We start from the raw sequence: 18,695 nt of genomic DNA, 5'->3' as shown, positions 1-18,695 counted from the left end.
AATGGAGACATATACGGCAAAAACTCGCTATCCCTAAAGTAACAACCCCACCGATAGCCACTACACCCCAGAGAAGAACCGAGACATGCGGCTGAACAGCCCCGCCCTCACGGCGGCGACTCCTCCTTCCCTCACGGCGGCCCCGCCTCACCCGCCATGGCGGCTCCCCCCCGTCCCCTCACGGCGGCCCCGCCTCACCCGCCATGGCGGCTCCTCCTCGTCCCCTCATGGCGGCTCCTCCTCCTCCGTCACGGCGGCTCCGCCTCACGCGTCATGGCGGCTCCTCCTCCCCTCACGGCCACCGCGATGCACTGTGGGAGCCGCGGTTCCCGCCCACGGCTCCGTGGCGGGACTACAACTCCCAGCAGGCGCGGCCGCGGCCGCCTGCGGCGGGGCATGCCGGGAGTCGTAGTCCCGGCGCGCCGCGTGCCGTCCCCCTGCGGCGCGCACGGAAACCCCGTGCGTGCAGGCGCGGCGCTCTCTCGGGCCGCCGCCGCCATTCCGCGAGCAGCGCGGGCAGCCCGCGCTCCGGCCCCGCCGCTCCGCGCCGCCCCCGCCCGCCCGCCCGCCTCGCCATGCAGATCTTCGTGAAGACCCTCACGGGGAAAACCATCACCCTCGAGGTGAGGCACCGCCCGTGGCAGCGGGATGCGCCGGGAGGGAGAGCCCGGGATGTGCGGGGAATCGCGGCCTGCGCTGCCCCACGCGTGTGCCGGGAGCGCCTCGTGGTTTTACGGCCTTCTCGGGCTGATTAAAATGTGCAGCGCGTTTTGATTCTGGTGTTCTGTTTCAATAGGTTGAGCCTTCTGATACTATAGAAAATGTGAAAGCGAAGATCCAGGATAAGGAGGGTAAGCTCTAAAATACTTACTATTATATATTGATATCAATCAGTACATGTTGTACATATTCTGTCCTCCACTCTGTGGATTGATGTGTGTCTCACACAGATGCAGTGTTCTGCAGCGATATTGATTTTATTACAGCATGCCGTAGCTGCCGTCCCTCCTTTATTCCCGGTTTGTGTCTCCATTAGGCATCCCTCCGGATCAGCAGCGGCTGATCTTTGCTGGGAAGCAGCTGGAGGATGGACGCACACTGTCCGACTACAACATTCAAAAAGTGAGTGGCAAAGGCAGGACACGGGAACTGGCACGGGCAGAGCTGGCTGATCTTTGCTGCTGGGACCGAGAAATGTTCTTAATAAGTTTAACAAAATCAAGGGATTGGAGTGGTGTTGATGCTGGGAGCTTGGGATGGCACCTTAACAGCAGATAATCCTTTTAGAGCTTTCCTAAGTCCCTGGCACTGGGGATGTGCTTTCTCTGGGTAGGAGGAAGAGGCCTGTTTAAATGCTGCAGTTGCCTCGAGAAGGCATTTTGAGACTCATTTCCTGTGCTTTACAAACAGGAATCAACCCTTCACCTGGTGCTGAGACTTCGTGGTGGTGCTAAGAAAAGGAAGAAGAAGTCTTACACGACTCCCAAGAAGAACAAGCACAAGAGAAAGAAGGTTAAGCTTGCAGTGCTCAAGTACTACAAGGTAGGCAGAACTAACTCGGGGGGAAACTTGAAGGAAACTCAGCTCTCACCAGGAAGGATGTGGAGTCTCTAACTGGTCTGCACAGATTCTGGTGTATTTAATGCTTAAACTCCCATGTGCTAAATAAGAGACACAAGATCTGTTACAGTAGGCACTTGGGGTAGATACCTGATGCAGCTGCAGTCACAAAAGCCATTATTGCAGTGGAGAATGCTCAGAATGACTTGTTGCTGGAGGGTGGGGAGTGTGTGTGAGCCCTTTGCTGTTCTGTCCTCCCCAGGTGGATGAGAATGGCAAGATCAGCCGCCTGCGCCGCGAGTGCCCCTCGGAGGAGTGTGGGGCTGGAGTCTTCATGGCCAGCCACTTTGACAGACACTACTGTGGCAAGTGCTGTCTGACATACTGCTTCAACAAGCCAGAAGACAAGTAAATGTACCAGACAATAAAAATCTGACCACCTGTATGGCTGAAGGATTTCTTTCTGTGGCGCCGTGTTTCCTCTCTGCAAACTGAAGCAGCAGTTTGATTTAAAGAATATTAGGTACCAGTTGTAAAAAGAAAAAAAACCATTCTGACCTGGAAAAATGGGAAATTCAGAGGTCTAGAGTCATGTTTGTCAGTGCTAGAGAATGGGGTAGGGGAGGGAGGGGATGGCTCAGCTTTTTTGGAGACATGAGATTGTCATCAGAAATATTTTACCGTGGTGGTTTTACACACTTGAAGTGTTCCAGTGAGGGCAGCTGGTTGCTTGACATGATAAAAAAGCAGAACATTTTGGATATAAAATGTATCTGATGTAAAGAACAGCTCCTGTGCATCTCTGAAAGTTCATTTAATGTTAAGAGTTAAAGACCAGCCAGCAACATAGTATCTGTCCTTTAGTGTTGATGTGTTAAAATGTCTTTAAAATCCCGGGTCCCAGGAAGTTGTCTGTTGAACTTCTTTTTCTTCATAACAGATAATTTCATCTCCAATACTGAACTCCAGATTTTTGTCCAAGCTCAATCCACAATCCATTCCTGTTTTTATTACCTGGACATCATCTTTATGGTGCTTCAGTGATGATAAACATCCTGCAAAGAGAAAATGTATGAAAGAGAGGGCACCATGAGCAGAGCAGTGGTTTGGTTGGTTTTTTTTTGCAGGATTAGTGTTTCACTTTGTGGGTCCACAAGGAAAGCAGGAAAATGTGGGATTGGGGGTGATTGTAAATATAAGTCAGACTCCTTTTGAGAGGCAGATCCTGTGATGGTCCACCAGAGTGGGTGGTTGGAAAAAGGTCTGGGAAAAGTACACTGGTGATTGGTGGCTTTCCTCTCCATCCTGAACAGAACTCAGGATTTCTCTAGGATCCTTTGCACTGACTTCCCAGGGAAGCAGCAATATCTAAAAACACTAAACACAAATCCACATATTGTGGAAATTCCACTCACCTTTCCAAATAACATCCCTGTTACGGATCAGCTTGAACTTCATTTTTCTGTCCAGCAGCCCCTTGTGCACTCTGCATCCAGCCACTGGAACCCTGTTTTTTCCTACTGTGACAGAGAAGGTGTCGAGAACAGAGGCTTCCCCTAAAAGAAAAATGAAAAGTTGAATCCCTCAGGAATAACAGACTGGCATGGGGTAGAAGCATTTTTCTACTTGCCATGCTTAAAGGTAAAAAACTGCTTACAGGAGAGTAGAGGAATTGCCACATTTTGAGGCAAAAAAGTATCAATGAAAACTCACCTATTGTAGTCTCCACCACAGCTGGGGGCAGCCTGCTGTTCAGCTCATCCTTTAAATCTTCTATAAGTTTGTAGATAATGTTGTGAAGTTTAATTTTTATTCCCTTTTTATCAGCCAGCTTTTTGATACTTTCATTGGCTTTCACACTGAATCCAAATATTACACCTGAAAAATGAAAGAACAGTCAAGTGATGACTACAAGGGATGAGTCTTTGAACAGTTAAAGTGAAATTCTGCAGCACAGGGTACATTTTATTCCTGCTTCTCTTTTAAGGGGACCATTTGCCTCTCCCACTGTGGCTCATGGACTGCTACAAACCCATCCAAATAAAAGGCCCAAAAAAGCCCACAGAAGGTTCCTGATGACAGAGGTGGAGGCATCAAAACAGAAAATAGCACACACAGCTCATGTAAAGGACAATGAATGACCTCTCTTTTTGGGCTGGAAAACCAACTTGGTTGTGCAAATAAAGCTGGAAGTGAATTCTATAGGATTCCTGCCCACCTGTGGGCTATGGCAGCTCAGTGACCTCACTCTCTGCAGCAGGTGACAATTATGGGGTATGAACACAACAACTGACTCAGTCCTAGATCCAGCTGCCTTCCTGAGCAAAAGGAAAGGCTTTTCTAACCTGCTTTTCTAGCTTTGCCCTGTGTGAGCATCATGGAGCAGCCTGAGTGAAGAGCCAGAGTTTTAACAACTGAATTTCTGGCAAGAGCTTTTCCAGAGTCCTTCCATTTCCATGAGACTTTCAGCCTCCCCTCCTGCACCAGCCTGATGTTCAAGGAAACATTTGCAAGATTCACAAAAATTTACCTTATTGATGCTGCCAATTATTATTGAGAAAACAAAACCTGTCTGAGGCCTGCCCACTTGAATAAATTAGTAATTTCAAAACTGCCAAGTGATTTTTAAACATTTTTAAACACGCACCATTAAATGCTTCAGCAAGGCTGATGTCATTTTCACTGATATCTCCCATTCCAAAGTAGACAATCTCCAGTTTGCATTCATCCTCACAGTCATAGCTGTCCAGAATGTTCAGAATAGCTTCAACAGACCCATCCACATCACCTGCAGGGATAAATGGAAGTGCTGCTGGCTTTGTGAAAGTGAAAAACACAGAAAACAACTAATGTCAACTCCACACTGTGCAACAGAAAGTCTTCTGACACCTGTCACTCTTACTGTATTTAGAGTATTATGTTAAAACCCATCCCAAAAGTCTGTTAATTCCAAAAATAAACTGGATAAATACAGACAGGCCAGAGGCTCTACATCTGCTGTCACTGTCAGGTCAAGTTCACAGATTTTCAACTACAGTCACTGCTTGAGTATCACTAAATGAGGTAAAACCAAGTTCCTCCTATCCCACTTTAATATATAATTGTTATTCTCCTTTATTTTGCTGATGCAAAACGCTTGTAGCTTGCTTGGGGTTTTTTTACATGTATAGGGTTTTATATATGTGTGTGTATATATATTTATATAGGGGTTTATATCTATGGGTTTTACTCAGGAGCTCCTGGCTAAGTGTGTTGGGCATGTTAAGTTTTCCTGCTGCTCTGGGCCTGCTGGCAGTGCATCCTCCCTGACCCTGGATGTTTGCTGATGCCCCTGCTCTTAGGAGAGAAGTTCAACACCCAGTTTTAAACTGATGAAACTTCTGTTAACAGAAGCCATGTTTAGCTTAGAGCTGTTTCAGACTGAGCATTTGAGAAGCACAGGACCAAAGGAGCAGCACACACACAGAGACAGCACCTTTGACTATTAATGAGAGGGTGTTTTCATCCATCTCTGTTTTCTCCTTAGGCCTTGAGAACATCAGATGCTTGTTGGCCTTGTACAGTGCTGCCTTCCTCTGTCTCCAGGTCAGGTGGGCCAGCTCCTGCTGCTTCTTCTCATATTCCACCCTGTGCTCCTTTTGCTTTGCTTCAATAACTTCCAGATCCTTCTTCATCCTCTCCTGTTGTTCCACGTAGGTCCTCCAAGCCACAACTTCCTGTGCCCTTTGCTGGGCAGGAAGACACAAACATTACCTTTAAAGCACTGCATCAGAATAATCTGTAATTTCATCCTTTTTGCATCTTCTCTACTGGCTCAGCCATGTTCCTTCACTTTTAGCTACAGGTTTTGCTGCACAGATGGCAGAGAATGAGACGAGCTTTTCCTCCATGAGCTGCCACATGACTCAAGGCCTATTTTTATAGTATCTCTGCATTGCAGAAGAGAATTACTGTTCATTATTTCAAGTGGTGGTTTTCCAGCTCTCACAACACCCAATTCAAGCTGCATTTTATGCATATTCCTTTTGTCTTTCTTTCAAACACTGACCTCCTCAAGTACTGGATTGTTCCAGTGGAGATGAGGGCAGTCCAGCAGGGGAAAGGTGGAAAAGAAAGAGGCAGAATGCAAACCCTCATTCTCTTCCACAGCATCTAGCTCAGGTCCCTGAATCCCCACGCTCAACCTTTCATCACCCAGGTGATTAAAAGCTCTCACTTATTTTGTTACTCAGCTCCTTCCCTTCCTTGCAGCTGAAGAGTTCTTTCTGTACCTCAGACTCTACTTCAAGGATTTCATCTCCTGCTGAAGGGGATTCCTTCCAGCCCATGATTTCCACGGGGATGCCTGGGGAGGCTGCATCCATAGCTTTGCCATTCTCATCGAACAGGAAACGTACTTTTGCCCAGGTCTTCCCTGCAACCAGAACACAGCCTTTCCTCAGAGTTCCTCTCTGGATGATGGCTGTGGTGAGGGGACTAGTGAAGAGCAGAGGAGAAAAGGAACAGACAAAATCCAAGTGATGATTGCCCCTGTCTTCACAGCACAACACAAGCAGAATGGATTTGTGATCCATCACAGGCAGAATATTCCTGTGACCATTTGCTAGAGCACTCACAATTTTTTCAGTGAGTTATAAAGGCCCAGAATCTGTACTGTACTCTTCATCTCTGCAGATCAATCCAAAACCTGACACTTGTGAACCCAGCAATAGGATGATTTTACACATTAAGTGAACCCCCACCAAAAAAAAACCCCAACCTCAAACAAATCCCAACAACTTTGTAGAATTCAGTTCATTTCTAAAGAAGGCAGAACCTGCAAATGGACTAAGATATTTAAGGGTGGAATGTCTTGTTGCACAAAACTTGTCAAGAATTTTGTATGCATTGACTGTTAACTTTATCATTCCTACTTTTTATAGGACTTTTAAAAAAACCACATCAGCTCCACCATTTAAAACTATTTCCTGTCACAAGATTTTCATTTCAGGGACATGATGAATTCTGCCCCATCAGTTTATAACCTCTTGTGCTGCAGAGGGGTATTTCAAGGCTTTGGCTAGGAACACTGCAAAGGAAGTGTTCCAGCTTTATTTATTTTACAAGTCCCCTGCCCAGTGTGTCCCAAAGTGCTTCACTGAAGCTGCAGAGGTGGCCCTTGACTCACCCTTTCCCTTTGTCCTTCCAAGACTCAATGACTGTCCCCTCCACCAGCCCTGTGGCATCTGCCTTCAGTTCCAACATCTCTGCCAGAGCAACAGTTGCCTCTGCCAAAACCATCAGGTTTTCCCCCTGCATCAAACCACACAAAAACACACAGAGTAAAGGAAGTGTCCAAGCAAAGTGAGATCACAAGTTCAGCCCTCAGTGCCAAATTTCCCCACTGAAATGTGATGACATTTAACACCCAGGCAAGACTTTGGGACATCAGACACAAAACTGTTGGACTGGATTACCAGTAGAAAAATGAGATATTATTGCTTGCTGGAAGTTTGAGCCACAAAATACATTTCAGTGTGTTTCAAATAATTCTGGCAAGAGCCAGTAGCACTGAGCTCATGGCAAGATATCAAACACCAGGAAGATAAGCATTTTATTTTCCAGCTGCCTAATAAAAATGCATTTCTCTGCACATTTTAGACACCCATGAAAACCATCATTTTTTCAACCACAATCTTACCTTGAGGGCAGAAATATTTACAGCCTGAACATCACCTCCAAACTCTTCACAGACCACATCATGAGCCAGCAACTCCTTCTTTACTCTTTCAGGATCAGCTTCAGGTTTGTCACATTTATTAATGGCCAGGATAAGAGGAACTAAAAAGAGAACACACAAACTCAGCACCAGCCTAACCAAAACCTGCTGCCAGAATAGGTTAGAGCAAGTTATGGCCACGTAGATCATCTCACTTGAGCAGTCATCAAAATCTGAGCTACCAGAGGAAGCTGGAGGAGTTATCCATGTAGAAAAGATAAAAAAACTCAAACAATGAACCCCTGTCTTGCTAAATGTTCGTTATTTAGGATCTTTTTGTATTACTGCAACATTGAGTGCATTTTCAAATATGGCAGGGGATGATGAATGGGATTAGGACAGTTAACTTCCCAAGGCTGTTTTCTGGGAGGTAAAAGCAAGGTCCCCAAGGCCCCCACTGTGTACCTCCTGCATTTTTGGCATGCTGGATGGACTCTATGGTTTGCTGCATCACTCCATCCTCTGCTGCCACCACCAGGATGACGATGTCGGTGACGTTGGTGCCCCTGGCCCTCATGGCTGAAAAGGCTGCATGGCCAGGAGTGTCAAGGAAGGTTATCTTCTCTCCTGAAGGCATGTGCACTGGGGGAAAATGGGACAGCTTTGCATCAGCATCTCACCCTGCTCCATCTCATGTGCTGTAGGTCAAGCATCATTGCCTTGAGAGCATTTTAATAATAATGACATGTTTTAGGCAGTGGGGAAATGGCTGGGATGGAGGTCAAAGGTGCTGTTAAATCCTCAGGAACAACAAAGTGTCCTGGGATCTTCCCTAACCCAGAACAGTCTAGTGTCAGCTTGTGCAGACAATTAATTTCAAAGTTCTGTGTACACAGTTATGACAGCTATCAGCAACAGTCATTCTATGTTATTGTTTCCTCCCTTACTTTCTTTCCCTGAGTGAGATGGAGAGGAGACTGTGTTAGCCCTGAGCACAAGGACTGGGATCATACCAATGAAAGCTCCAATGTGCTGAGTGATGCCTCCTGCTTCCATGGAGGCCACCTGGGTTTTCCTCAGGCTGTCCAGCAAGGTTGTTTTCCCGTGATCCACGTGTCCCAGGATGGTGACAACTGGGGGCCTCGGGGTCAGCACTGCTGGGTCTGCAGGAGGTCTGTAATTACAGCCAAAACAGGGGTGTAAATGCCAAAAAAATACAAAAAAAAAATTCACTGGGCCATGCCCACCACAGCACTCGAGGCTGCCTCCTCCCCAAACACCTGCAGAAAGAAGCAGAACAAAAAGAGCCAAAAAGAACAGTTCACAACTTGCCTCTTCACAGCATCTGTGTTTTTTCTTTCCTTCTCCTCTTTCAGTTTTGCTGATTTATACTTCATTCCTGACTTTTGAACAATCATCTTGATGTGGTCTTCATTCAAGATGGAATCTGGTTCTAGTGAATTGAGGTTCATGTCTGTGTACAGCAGTGCTTCATAAACATGATCTGCAGCAAACACAAACACATTTAACAATTAATCCACAAAAATACGTGGGACAAAAAAATTCCAACCCACTTCATCAGACTTTTTCATTATTTTCTTTGTGCTAATAAGTATTATTCACCAAGCAGTTTTCCTTTAGTTAGACTTATCTAGAAGTTGCCATTAAGGAAATTTGATAAATCTGATTATACACTCCTTCCTTTGGTTGTAGAAACACAGAACATACTACAGCAGTCAAAATTTGTTACAGGGAGCAATTCCAGACAAATCCTGCCACTCCCAGCTAATCAAATGGCTGTTCTAGTGAAACACAAATTGCTGCTGAACCCAAGATTTCTACTCTGGATTTCAGCTAAAGCTCTTTAACCATGAGTTCTTAACTCACAGGGGTCCAGCTCCAAATCAGGGTGCAACATTTTCCTTCTGGAATAACTCAGCCCCTGGGAGCCACAAGGAGCAGCCTGCATGGATCTGAGCCCTTCCTGCTGGAAGGGACACACAGACCTGGCTTCCTCACTTAAATGGTAATTTGGAAGGGTCAGCTTCTTTTTTATTTAGTCTGCACTGTGTCCCTCACCATTTCCTTTGGGATGGGTAGGATGGATCCAAGGGATTCCCAAGGGAATGTTGCTGTTTCTGATCCCAGAGCAGGCTATGTCTCACCTATGTCTTTGCCCATAGCTTGTGCCAGTTCCTCCACAGTCATCCTCTGCCTTATCTCCACTTCACCTCTCGTCAGGGGAACCTTCTTTTTCTTCTTTCTGGTCTCCTACATCAAATTAAGACACATACACAGGAATATGCAAATTAAGAAATGACTAAAACAATATTAAAAAAAACAACAGTCTCAAGCCATATGAGGTAAACACATCTTATGAGCTAACACATCATAATGAACATTTCAAATGTATAGCACACTATCCTTAATCTTTCTGCATTTTAAAATTTTCACAACAAGGACAAAAATCATTTCCATTTTTGTTTGCAATCATTTCCTCCAGTGTCAGCAGAAATTCCTGATGCTGTTGGTCTAAGTCAATTTTTGAGAGGGAATTGCAAAAAACCCCATTATATTAATTACATTGTGTCTTATAGATTTGTAACAACTTCTCTATGAATTTTTTAATTAAAATGTTAAAACTGAGCTCTTGTACTTCCCACACAAAACCAGGGATAACTGGATGTCCCTAATTACCTCCTTTGTGGCTAGATGTCTGCACTGTGATAAGGCAGCACTGGTTAATCTGTGTTTTGGCCAGAGCTGTGGCTGCAGGAGGAGGGACCCCACGGGATGTGCAGGCTTCCATTGTGCTCCACAGACATTCCTGGAGGACAGGGCATACAGCTGCAGGCAGGCACCACGGAGCTGCAGCAGATTTTCAAACCTCAGCAGCAAACCTCGGCTCATTTCCCCACTGAAAAACACAAAGCACACACTGGGATCAGCCTGGAGGCTCAGAGATCCTCCTCAGGATGAAATGGAAAGAACACAAGGCACAGAGGTTATGCTTCCAAACAGGCTTTTTAACACTGAAAATATTGAACTATTTAGCAGCTGTTCCAGTTTTTTTGTTTCCTTCTGTGCTTCACCTTTCTCTACCACCCCACTGCAGATACACAAATCCACTAAGAGCTGACAGGACTTTCATCTGCTTATCCCACATCATGGTTTAACCATCTTTAGTTTGAGTCGTTTTGGCAATTATCCTGGACAACAGGCAGCTTCTCCTTTTGCTCAGAGCTGCGTATTCCTGTGGCTGCCACAACCCTGGAAGTGCCCAAGGTTCCCTGGGACAGTGGGACAGTCCCTGCTGAAGGGGTGGAGCAGGATGGTCTGTAAGGTCCCTTTCAACCCAAACCATTCAGTGATGTGTCCTGCTCGGGGATGGGATCTCTGTCCCCTCACGGGTGTCCTTGTGTCACCTCCCCGCAGCTCCAAAGGCAGGGAATGCTCCGGGTTCCTCCAGAACGGCCGCGGGCCCTTTAAACCCCCTCACACCCGGATCCCTGCAGGAAGTGAGCGCACGACAAACCAACCAACCAACCCAGATCTTCTGTGGGGTTTTTTAAGGGGTTGCGCCGCTAAAACCGAGCTGCCACACATAAACACCGCAAGGTCAAGGCCCAGCACACAGAGGCGAAACCCACGCCAGCCTCTGGCTGTGGAAAACCCTTCCCGGCTCCCGCTCCTGCCGCTCTCCATCATTCTGGCTAATCAATACCTGTCAGCTGCAGCCCGCCCTCCCTGCGGGGACAGCGCCTTCCTCCGAGCCCCCGGATGCCGGCCTTGACAGCCTGAGGAATAATGGAAGGAATGAGGGAGGAAAAGAGGGAAGGAAAGGGAAGGGAAGGGAAAAGCCGCCGCGTCCTCTCCGCCCCTCACGCCGGGCGCGCCGCGCTCTGCGCACGCGCTGCGATAGGAAGGGGGCGCGAGGGCACCGCGCATGCGCAACTGCGACCCTCGGACTGCCCGGGCAGGGGCGGGGCCTCGCCTCACGGGAGGCGGGAAATGCCCTCAGGGAGGGGACATGGATCCCCTCAGGAGAGGCGGGAAATGCCCTCGGGGGAGGGGACATGGAGCCCCTCAGGAGAGGCGGGAAATGCCCTCGGGGGAGGGGACATGGAGCCCCTCAGGAGAGGCGGGAAATGCCCTCGGGGAGGGGACATGGATCCCCTCAGGAGAGGCGGGAAATGCCCTCGGGGAGGGGACATGGAGCCCCTCAGGAGAGGCGGGAAATGCCCTCGGGGAGGGGACATGGATCCCCTCAGGATCCCCTCACGGGAGGTGGGACACGGAGCCCGTCATTATTCCGAGATTTTCTGACTTTATGCCCATTCTAAGGTTTTGAAACTCATTTTTAAAAAACACCTATTTATCTATCTGCATACATTTGTTTTGCTCCGTCCTGCCAGGAGACGGAAGCTTCTTTTTTGCAAAGCCCTCCCACCCAATCCAAACTAAAGCTTTAACGTGTCTGATTTTAACTCTTCTCTAATTTGGCGTCTCTAAAACAGCGCCACTTAACGGAGTTGAGAAAACAAAAACCTGAGAGGAAGATCTACAAATTAAAAATCCTTAATGTTACCTGGTTGTAAAACCCAGAGGTAATCCCAAGGGACAGTGCTGTGTCTCAAATTGTGTGTGAAAAGTAATGGCTGTAATTTCCTTTACATTATATTTCAGCTGTGTATTTCACGCTCTTTGACCTGAAAAAACATTTTATTAGAAATATAGATTTAGAAAAATGTAAAACACTCATCAGATTTTATTGCAAATCTGCTTTTTAAGTTCATCTTCCACCGGATGCTGCCTGGAAATCTTCCTGTGTGCTGCTTCAAGACTCTGGGAATTGGTATGGGATCATATTTTATCCATATGTCTCTTAACCACAGAGTCATCCTGGTTTAATTTAAAGCTAATTACAGATCGCCCGTTTTTCTGAAGGGCAAACTGAAAACAAATAATTACTGATGTGATAGGTCATAGGTTTGGGTTGTAGAAATATTTCCCAACTGTGTGACCATTAATGTTTGACTTTGTTCCTTAGCTGCAATTTCTGTTTAGGATAAATATATATATATATATAAATGATGCATGTGATGATTGATAAATGATCCGTGTTAATCACAGAAGTTTTGGAGTTTGTATAAACCAGGATACTTAAAATAAGAAAAGAACATGGACCTAGATAAAGACATGATTAAACCCATCCTGTTTAAACCCCCCCCGTTATGAATTTTGTATATTGAATATTGTATACCAGTTTGTAAAGGAGAAAAAAAAAGGGGTTTTCCACAGTGTGAAAGGTTTTTTTTTTGCAGAATCAGATTTCCTGCCTTTGTGTAATAAATCACAAACTATCTGCTAAAGATCAGAATTCCCACTTCTCCTGTTTTTATCTACCCAGACCAGCTGGTTCCATGAACAATTGTCCCACTAAGTTTGGAAGTTTCTCTGACCACCACTGCTTACCCTGCAGAATTACTACAACAAAACAGTAACAATTATTGGTTACTACAAGGAAAACTATTCTATAAAAAGGGAGCTGCAAACCAAGTTCGGGGGAAGTGTGGAGTGGGGGGTGACCTCTCACGTAATGTAATAAAAAAAAATAAAAGAAAAAAGGAGGGGAATACCTGGAAGCTCGGGTGGGATGGAGACACATTAAATCCGCGGTCTGAGGCGTGTGGGGTTGTTAGGAGGCGAGTTTAAAGGATTTAAACGCGGCTGTCCGCGGCGGGGCGGGACGGGGCGGGACGGGAAGCGAAGGGAAAGGGAAAGCGAAGGGAAGGGAAGCGATGGCGGCGGAGCTGCGGGAGGCGCTGGAGCGGCGGCTCCGGGAGCTGGGCATCGCCACCGTCACCGCCGAGCACCCCCAGGTACGGCAACCCCCAAAATCCAGAATTCCCCCCGCAGTCTGAGGAGATCCAAGATGCTTCCCAAGCTTTTCCTCGCTGCCGGTGCCGAGCCACGTCATTCCGAGCGTGGGGAGCGCTCCCAGCGCCGCCTTTAAAGCGAGACACAAAAGATTCTCAAAGCGCGCCGGAGCAGTTCGTCACATTTTTTTTTTTATTCGTGCTCTGTTAAAACCCCTTCGTAAAAGGGTACAGCTGTTCGGCCGAGTGGAACATTCAGCGTTTTGTAAATATTTAACAAAAAGGTTCGTGCCAGCACGCGGCTGGGAGTCCGATGGGATGCAGGAGTCTGACAGCGCGCTGTGCTTTTTCCAGGTGTTCACTGTCGAAGAAATGATGCCCCACGTCCAACACATGAAAGGAGGTCACAGTAAAAACCTGTTTCTTAAGGACAAAAAGAAGAAAGGGTTCTGGCTGGTGACGGTCCTGCACAACAGGCAGGTCAATTTAAACGAGCTCGGTAAAAAGCTGGGCGTCGGCAGCGGAAACCTGAGGTTTGCTGAGGAAAATGCCATGCTGGAAAAACTGGGAGTGGGGCAGGGCTGCGCCACGCCGCTCGCCCTCTTCTGCGACCACGGAGATGTCAGGCTGGTGCTGGACGCTGCCTTGCTCCAGGGGGGCCACGAAAAGCTCTATTTCCATCCCATGACAAATTCTGCAACCATGGGATTGAGCCCCGACGACTTCCTGAAGTTTGTGAGATCAACAGGCCACGATCCCCTCATCGTACACTTCGATGAAGACAGCAAGTAGAGGAAGTTCCTTTTTCTATTACTACTCACAGATTTTTGCAGAGCAAAACTGGTGGAAAATCTCGTTACAAATAAAACTTGGGAAAAAAAATGGCTTACTCCTTTTTCATTTGTTTCAATGATGTAAGTTTGTATTGTATAATGGATAAGAAAAAATACTGCCTTTTAGTTATTAGAAGTTTAACAGTGTTGTTAAAAAGACATTTGCAATCTACCACTAAGCAGCTAGTAAGTAGAAAAGGCATTATTTAAATACCATTGTAGTCTTTGTCAGTAAATGGATAAAACCAGAATTTCCCAGGCATGGGACTGGCCTTGAAGGTTTAAACTTGACATCACTAGGGAAGAACAAATTCCAAGTTGTAGATTAATACCCCGAGGACAGAGTGACTGTCCCTGCACCCATTTATGCCCTACAACACATTGGTTTCTTTTTATTCTTTTTTACCTAAGGAACAACTCACCTACACTACAGGAAATGCATTCGATTGTCGTTTTTCAATCATGGTGTGCTGAAGACAGAAGCCAGAAATTCCCTCGAGTCCAGTAAACATCCCATGGCAACAAAACCCAGAGCCAGGGCAGCAGTGAGGGAGGGATGGAATCTGAAGGGGGTAAAAGCTTTTGGATGCAGCCCAAGGAAAATGCCAGTACAATGTCACTGGGGCAAGAGCCTCAGCACAGGCTGGGATGAACTGAAACCACAACTACAGGAGCATCAATTAAAACATGTAGGATTTGTGATGGACAAAATGAACAATTGCTATAAACTGAGTATGAAAAATCATCACCCACACTAAGGCAAGCACAGCCTTACCCTGGTTTTCCTTCATCTGGAAGGATGTGGCACTGTCTTGGTGACAGAACCCTCCACCACCCAGCAGTTCTGGTTCTCCACCTCTGACAGACACAAACCTGTGTCATGCCCAGTGGGAAAGAAGTGACCAAAAAATGCTGCAGCTGTAGGAAGAGTCACTGGAGAGATGCCCAGATGCATGTGATTTTATAGGCTGAAGGGAACATCTGGTATTTAGGAATACTGGGTTGATGATGAGCTCTGGATTGACAAATGCACCACTAAATAATTCCACATTGATACATTAGGATGTGTCTTTAAAAGTACTCTGCCATTCATTCTCTCTCCCCCTTAAAGGTTTTTCTTTGTAGTACCCCAAAAAAAAAGAACATCAGGTTTGACTTGCCAAGGTTTTTAAATCTGGAATGTTTTAAATGTGACAAATTGTTTGAAGGATGTGCACAATCCTGGAATCTGCACTGCCTAAAGTTGACTAACTTCATCCTCAGAAGGGATCCTGAGACTCATCTCAGCAAAAATAAATACAGGCTCCAAGTAGTACATTTGGCAAATCTAGAATGACTTCTTTTTGCATTTACTTATGAAATCAGTGGGTTTTTAAAATAATAGTGTACAGTTAAAAGCTACCCAGCTCTACACAAATCACACAGAACAAACTACACGTGGTCCAGAAAAATTCTGCTACAGTTTTATCAGTTTCCTTCCAGAAGAAATACTCACTGCACACATCACCACGACACCAATACCCTTCCAGTAACATCAGTTTCCAGAAAAAAAGTGTGTATAAATATACACACACAAAATAAGGATAAAAATTATTTGGTTTGGCATTTTAATAACATCATTAATAAATGTATACAATGGCAAACATTAAAAAAATCAATATGTAAAGGAAATTACAGTTTTAAATAAGAGCTTTTTAAGTTCTGTTTCACACCTTGGTACATTCCTTTAAGGCAGTTTTATTAATATCAAAGCATTATTTACATATACATCATCAGCTACCCCTAAAAACCACACATGAGCTCCTTTGTTAGGCTGCATCATGTCCTGGACAAAATTCAGAAATAATAACAATAATCATAGGTGCTGGGAATGTTGCTAAATCCTCAGAGACTACCAGGAAAGTAAATCAAACAGACATTGTATGGCATGAGAAGCTCCTTTGTAAGCTGGAGCTGGCAGTGCTGGGTTTGGGGTTCCTGGGGTACAAAGGAGGGTCCCACAGCTGCCCTGGGCTTCCCTGGCACTGGGAGCAGCAATTGTGAAGCTGCTCCCAAGTTAGATTTGCTGTTTAAATTTCCCTTTAAGGGCACAGACTGGGAAGGGAACAAAAGGAAGAAAAGTGGAACTGGCAGAGCAGAGCAAAGCAAAGCAAAGCAAAGAGCTTGGGAAGAGCTGAGCTGCTCAGTGGCCAGGAGGGGGATCCCTGGGGATGGGAAGGACACAGCCAGGTGTGCTGAGGGCAGCCACACCTGCCCAGCAGAGGTGACAGTGACAATGAGATGTCCCCAGGCACAGGAACCTGCTGGGCACTGCCAGCATTTGGCACTGCACTTTCCACTCCTGGCTCAGGGTGACAAATGGCTCTGGCTGGGGGGTTGGAGCTGCATTCAAGAAAGAAAACAAACAGAACATTGCCCCCTTCTGAAGCTTTTGGTGCATGCCTCTTTTTTCCCCCTTTTTGAGAAGATTACAAGCTTTTGAACCTGTTGAACTGCCTTCAGCAGTGGGGCTCACCTGAGGAAGCTGCAGGTGACATTAACACCTGCCTGCTGGACACTGGGAGGTGACACAGGGAACTCAACCCTTTGCATGAGGAAAGGAATGTGCTTAATTGCTTTAATAAAATTTTTGGGTCTCAGTTCCTGTCCACTTCCTCTGAGCTCGCTGCAAATCTTTCCAGACAAATATATGCAACCACCAAATATACCAATAACATTTGTTGACTTTAATACAAATCAATAATGAACAAAATGGATCTAGTAAAAGATAACCTTAGAGGGAACTGATTGTAAAATGCATATGATATTATTTACATTTCTTTTTGCCATCAAGAAACCTCCTAAGCCACAATCAGCTCATGTCAAAAGACAAACAGTAAAAAAAAAAAAAAAAATTAGTCAATACACAAACATTGTAAGACAGTCTTATCCTGGAAATGGCATTTGTGGAAAACAGCCTTATATTAAAATAAAAGTTGTAGAAAAACCAGACAGTTTCCTGTCAGAAACATCTGAACATACATATGCAGAGTAACTTGGGAATGTGAAAAACACAAAGGACAAACAATGTCTCTATAATACCATTATCCCATGACTCCCACTTCTTTTCCATGGATGTAAACAAATTTTTCTCTTGCAGTATGCAACAAAAATCAGCATAAACTTTCTTAAGAGCAATTTCATGCAGATTATGCTAACCAAGTAAGGCAGTGAAGTGCCAGTAGCTGTGAGGTTTTTGCATCTGTATATACAGTCCATTTCAACAAAACTCTACAGCATTTCCTTTAGATTTACAGACAGTAAATAGAAACTGCTAGTTTGGGGGGTTTTTGGCTAATTATTAGCAGAAGCTTAAGCAAATCAGTGGCTAATTTCAAAAACAGAAGAAGAAACAAGTTTTGCTTTTTGTTTGCTTTTTTTTTTTTTTTTTTTCCCTGGAGTAATTCTTGAGACCTTAAAATCCTTGGTCCTTAGGGAGATGAGAACTGTCCTGTATTCAGTAGATCTTAACAGTGCAATGTGCAATAATTCCTAAGACCATCTACACATTTTCGGCAGTAGACTCCAGTAGAGCTCCTTGATTCAAGGAAGGAAGGAAGGTAGGTAGGTTTTTTTTATTTCTTGCCTGCTCTAGTCACGAAGAATGTAAAAAATTCCCTTAATTTTTATTAATGATTCCTACAGTCGCTGTCTTGTTACTTCAGATATAAAGGCTTCACACTGAGATACTGAAGGACACTTTTCTCTCTGTGTGCAGTCGAAAGGCAGAAAGAGAAAAGAGTGTAAGAAAAAGCTTCAGGTGTAGAGGCACAACACACAGAGTTCAGTCACTAACAGCACTAACAGCATGCACCAAAGGGGCTCAGGGAAGTCAAGAAGAGGACAGAACACCAAAAACAAGCTTTATAAAAAAGGCAGATTCCGTGGGGTACTGAATACTCCGAGTTTTGTTCAACTAATTTTTCAGATTTACCTGTCTCTGTCTAAAAAAATGACTTCAGCATTATTTCTTTATGGGGTTTCTTTCAACTTTCTTCTTTGGGAGATTGGAAAAATAAAAATAAATGTCATTTTTAGAGGCAAAAGGCTAAGCAGGATGAGGTTGCCTGCCTCTGGAAGAAGCTCTGGAGAGCCACCCTCCTGGCCTAAGGAGTGAGTGCAAGAGAAGCCAGGGAAGCAAGCAGGATTTACATCTGGTTAATGCAATGTGCTCTGGGACTGAGATGGAATGCTGTTAGTTTGTTGTAAATGAAACTCATCTCATTTACAGGCTGGGCAGGAAACTCACCACTTGGCCCACAGCTCAGGTAGTGGGTAATAGAATTAGGAGCTTTGTTGCTCCCTAGACCTGCTTTTTGAATTTCTGCTTTCTGGGATAGCTTCCACATCTGCAGAGAAAAGCATTTCAGGTTATTCATTGTGTTTATCAGGACATGAATAATAATAAAAATAACCCCTCATGCATCAAAACACATTCTACTCATTAGGAGAGCAAAAGGATACATAAACACTTTCTGGTTGTTTTTAGGAGGGAAGGACAGAGGAGAGGGACAGAAGAAACTCGCTGCAAGTGCCTGCTCAGCTACACTCACTGACATTCATCTCAGCATTTACAGCAGCCAGGTGTCACTCATAAAGGCACAGTCAGGCATGTGTCACCTCCAGCTGCACCAACCTGCATTTCTGCATCAATGGAAAGCCAAAGCAACAATGAGCTGACTGACC

General features: G+C 45.3%; 3 protein-coding genes across 5 annotated transcripts; 2 read left to right on the top strand and 1 right to left on the bottom strand.

Moving 5' to 3' along the window:
- Positions 1 to 447: 447 nt before the first annotated feature.
- Positions 448 to 17,495, top strand: RPS27A (ribosomal protein S27a). 3 transcript variants are annotated; one of them, XM_079331972.1, is made up of 6 exons: positions 454 to 539; positions 576 to 623; positions 797 to 851; positions 1,037 to 1,122; positions 1,411 to 1,542; positions 1,823 to 2,005. In XM_079331972.1, exons 2-6 carry the CDS (start codon positions 576 to 578, stop codon positions 1,970 to 1,972), a joined length of 471 nt encoding a protein of 156 aa, XP_079188098.1. In that variant the 5' UTR covers positions 454 to 539; the 3' UTR covers positions 1,973 to 2,005. The 3 variants fall into 3 exon arrangements, with proteins under 3 accessions (XP_079188099.1, XP_079188097.1, XP_079188098.1); XM_079331973.1 differs by lacking the exon at positions 1,823 to 2,005 and adding an exon at positions 17,445 to 17,495 and having other exon boundaries at positions 448 to 623; XM_079331971.1 differs by having other exon boundaries at positions 448 to 623.
- On the bottom strand, positions 2,356 to 11,166 carry MTIF2 (mitochondrial translational initiation factor 2). The gene is made up of 14 exons (XM_079331961.1): positions 10,983 to 11,166; positions 9,956 to 10,175; positions 9,424 to 9,529; positions 8,591 to 8,762; positions 8,272 to 8,432; positions 7,724 to 7,900; positions 7,241 to 7,380; positions 6,728 to 6,852; positions 5,832 to 6,036; positions 5,036 to 5,288; positions 4,208 to 4,348; positions 3,274 to 3,438; positions 2,976 to 3,116; positions 2,356 to 2,615 (listed from the first exon to the last, which is right to left on the bottom strand). The coding sequence occupies exons 2-14, from the start codon at positions 10,166 to 10,168 to the stop codon at positions 2,446 to 2,448; spliced, it is 2,169 nt and encodes a 722-aa protein (XP_079188087.1). The 5' UTR covers positions 10,169 to 10,175; positions 10,983 to 11,166; the 3' UTR covers positions 2,356 to 2,445.
- On the top strand, positions 13,012 to 14,021 carry LOC306798565 (prolyl-tRNA synthetase associated domain-containing protein 1-like). Its single transcript, XM_079298687.1, has 2 exons — positions 13,012 to 13,140; positions 13,492 to 14,021. Exons 1-2 carry the CDS (start codon positions 13,060 to 13,062, stop codon positions 13,927 to 13,929), a joined length of 519 nt encoding a protein of 172 aa, XP_079154813.1. The 5' UTR covers positions 13,012 to 13,059; the 3' UTR covers positions 13,930 to 14,021.
- Positions 17,496 to 18,695: the final 1,200 nt, after the last annotated feature.

This window comes from Erithacus rubecula, assembly GCF_903797595.1.
Source record: "Erithacus rubecula genome assembly, chromosome: 2".
In the NCBI taxonomy this organism is placed as follows: Eukaryota; Metazoa; Chordata; class Aves; order Passeriformes; family Muscicapidae; genus Erithacus; species Erithacus rubecula.
This window is presented reverse-complemented; position numbering and strand designations above follow the sequence as displayed.

What these genes read in the sequence shown, in the direction of transcription:
- RPS27A (XM_079331971.1), top strand. Translation starts at nt 576, where the DNA reads ATGCAGATCTTCGTGAAGACCCTCACGGGGAAAACCATCACCCTCGAG. An exon ending in GGAAAACCATCACCCTCGAG is followed by an intron (nt 624 to 796) that starts GTGAGGCACCGC and finishes CTGTTTCAATAG; the next exon opens with GTTGAGCCTTCTGATACTAT. An exon ending in GAAGATCCAGGATAAGGAGG is followed by an intron (nt 852 to 1,036) that starts GTAAGCTCTAAA and finishes TGTCTCCATTAG; the next exon opens with GCATCCCTCCGGATCAGCAG.
- LOC306798565 (XM_079298687.1), top strand. Translation starts at nt 13,060, where the DNA reads ATGGCGGCGGAGCTGCGGGAGGCGCTGGAGCGGCGGCTCCGGGAGCTG. An exon ending in TCACCGCCGAGCACCCCCAG is followed by an intron (nt 13,141 to 13,491) that starts GTACGGCAACCC and finishes TGCTTTTTCCAG; the next exon opens with GTGTTCACTGTCGAAGAAAT.
- MTIF2 (XM_079331961.1), bottom strand. Translation starts at nt 10,168, where the DNA reads ATGAGCCGAGGTTTGCTGCTGAGGTTTGAAAATCTGCTGCAGCTCCGT. An exon ending in TAAATATTTCTGCCCTCAAG is followed by an intron (nt 6,853 to 7,240) that starts GTAAGATTGTGG and finishes GGTTTGATGCAG; the next exon opens with GGGGAAAACCTGATGGTTTT. An exon ending in CCTCTCATTAATAGTCAAAG is followed by an intron (nt 4,349 to 5,035) that starts GTGCTGTCTCTG and finishes TTATCCCTGCAG; the next exon opens with GTGATGTGGATGGGTCTGTT.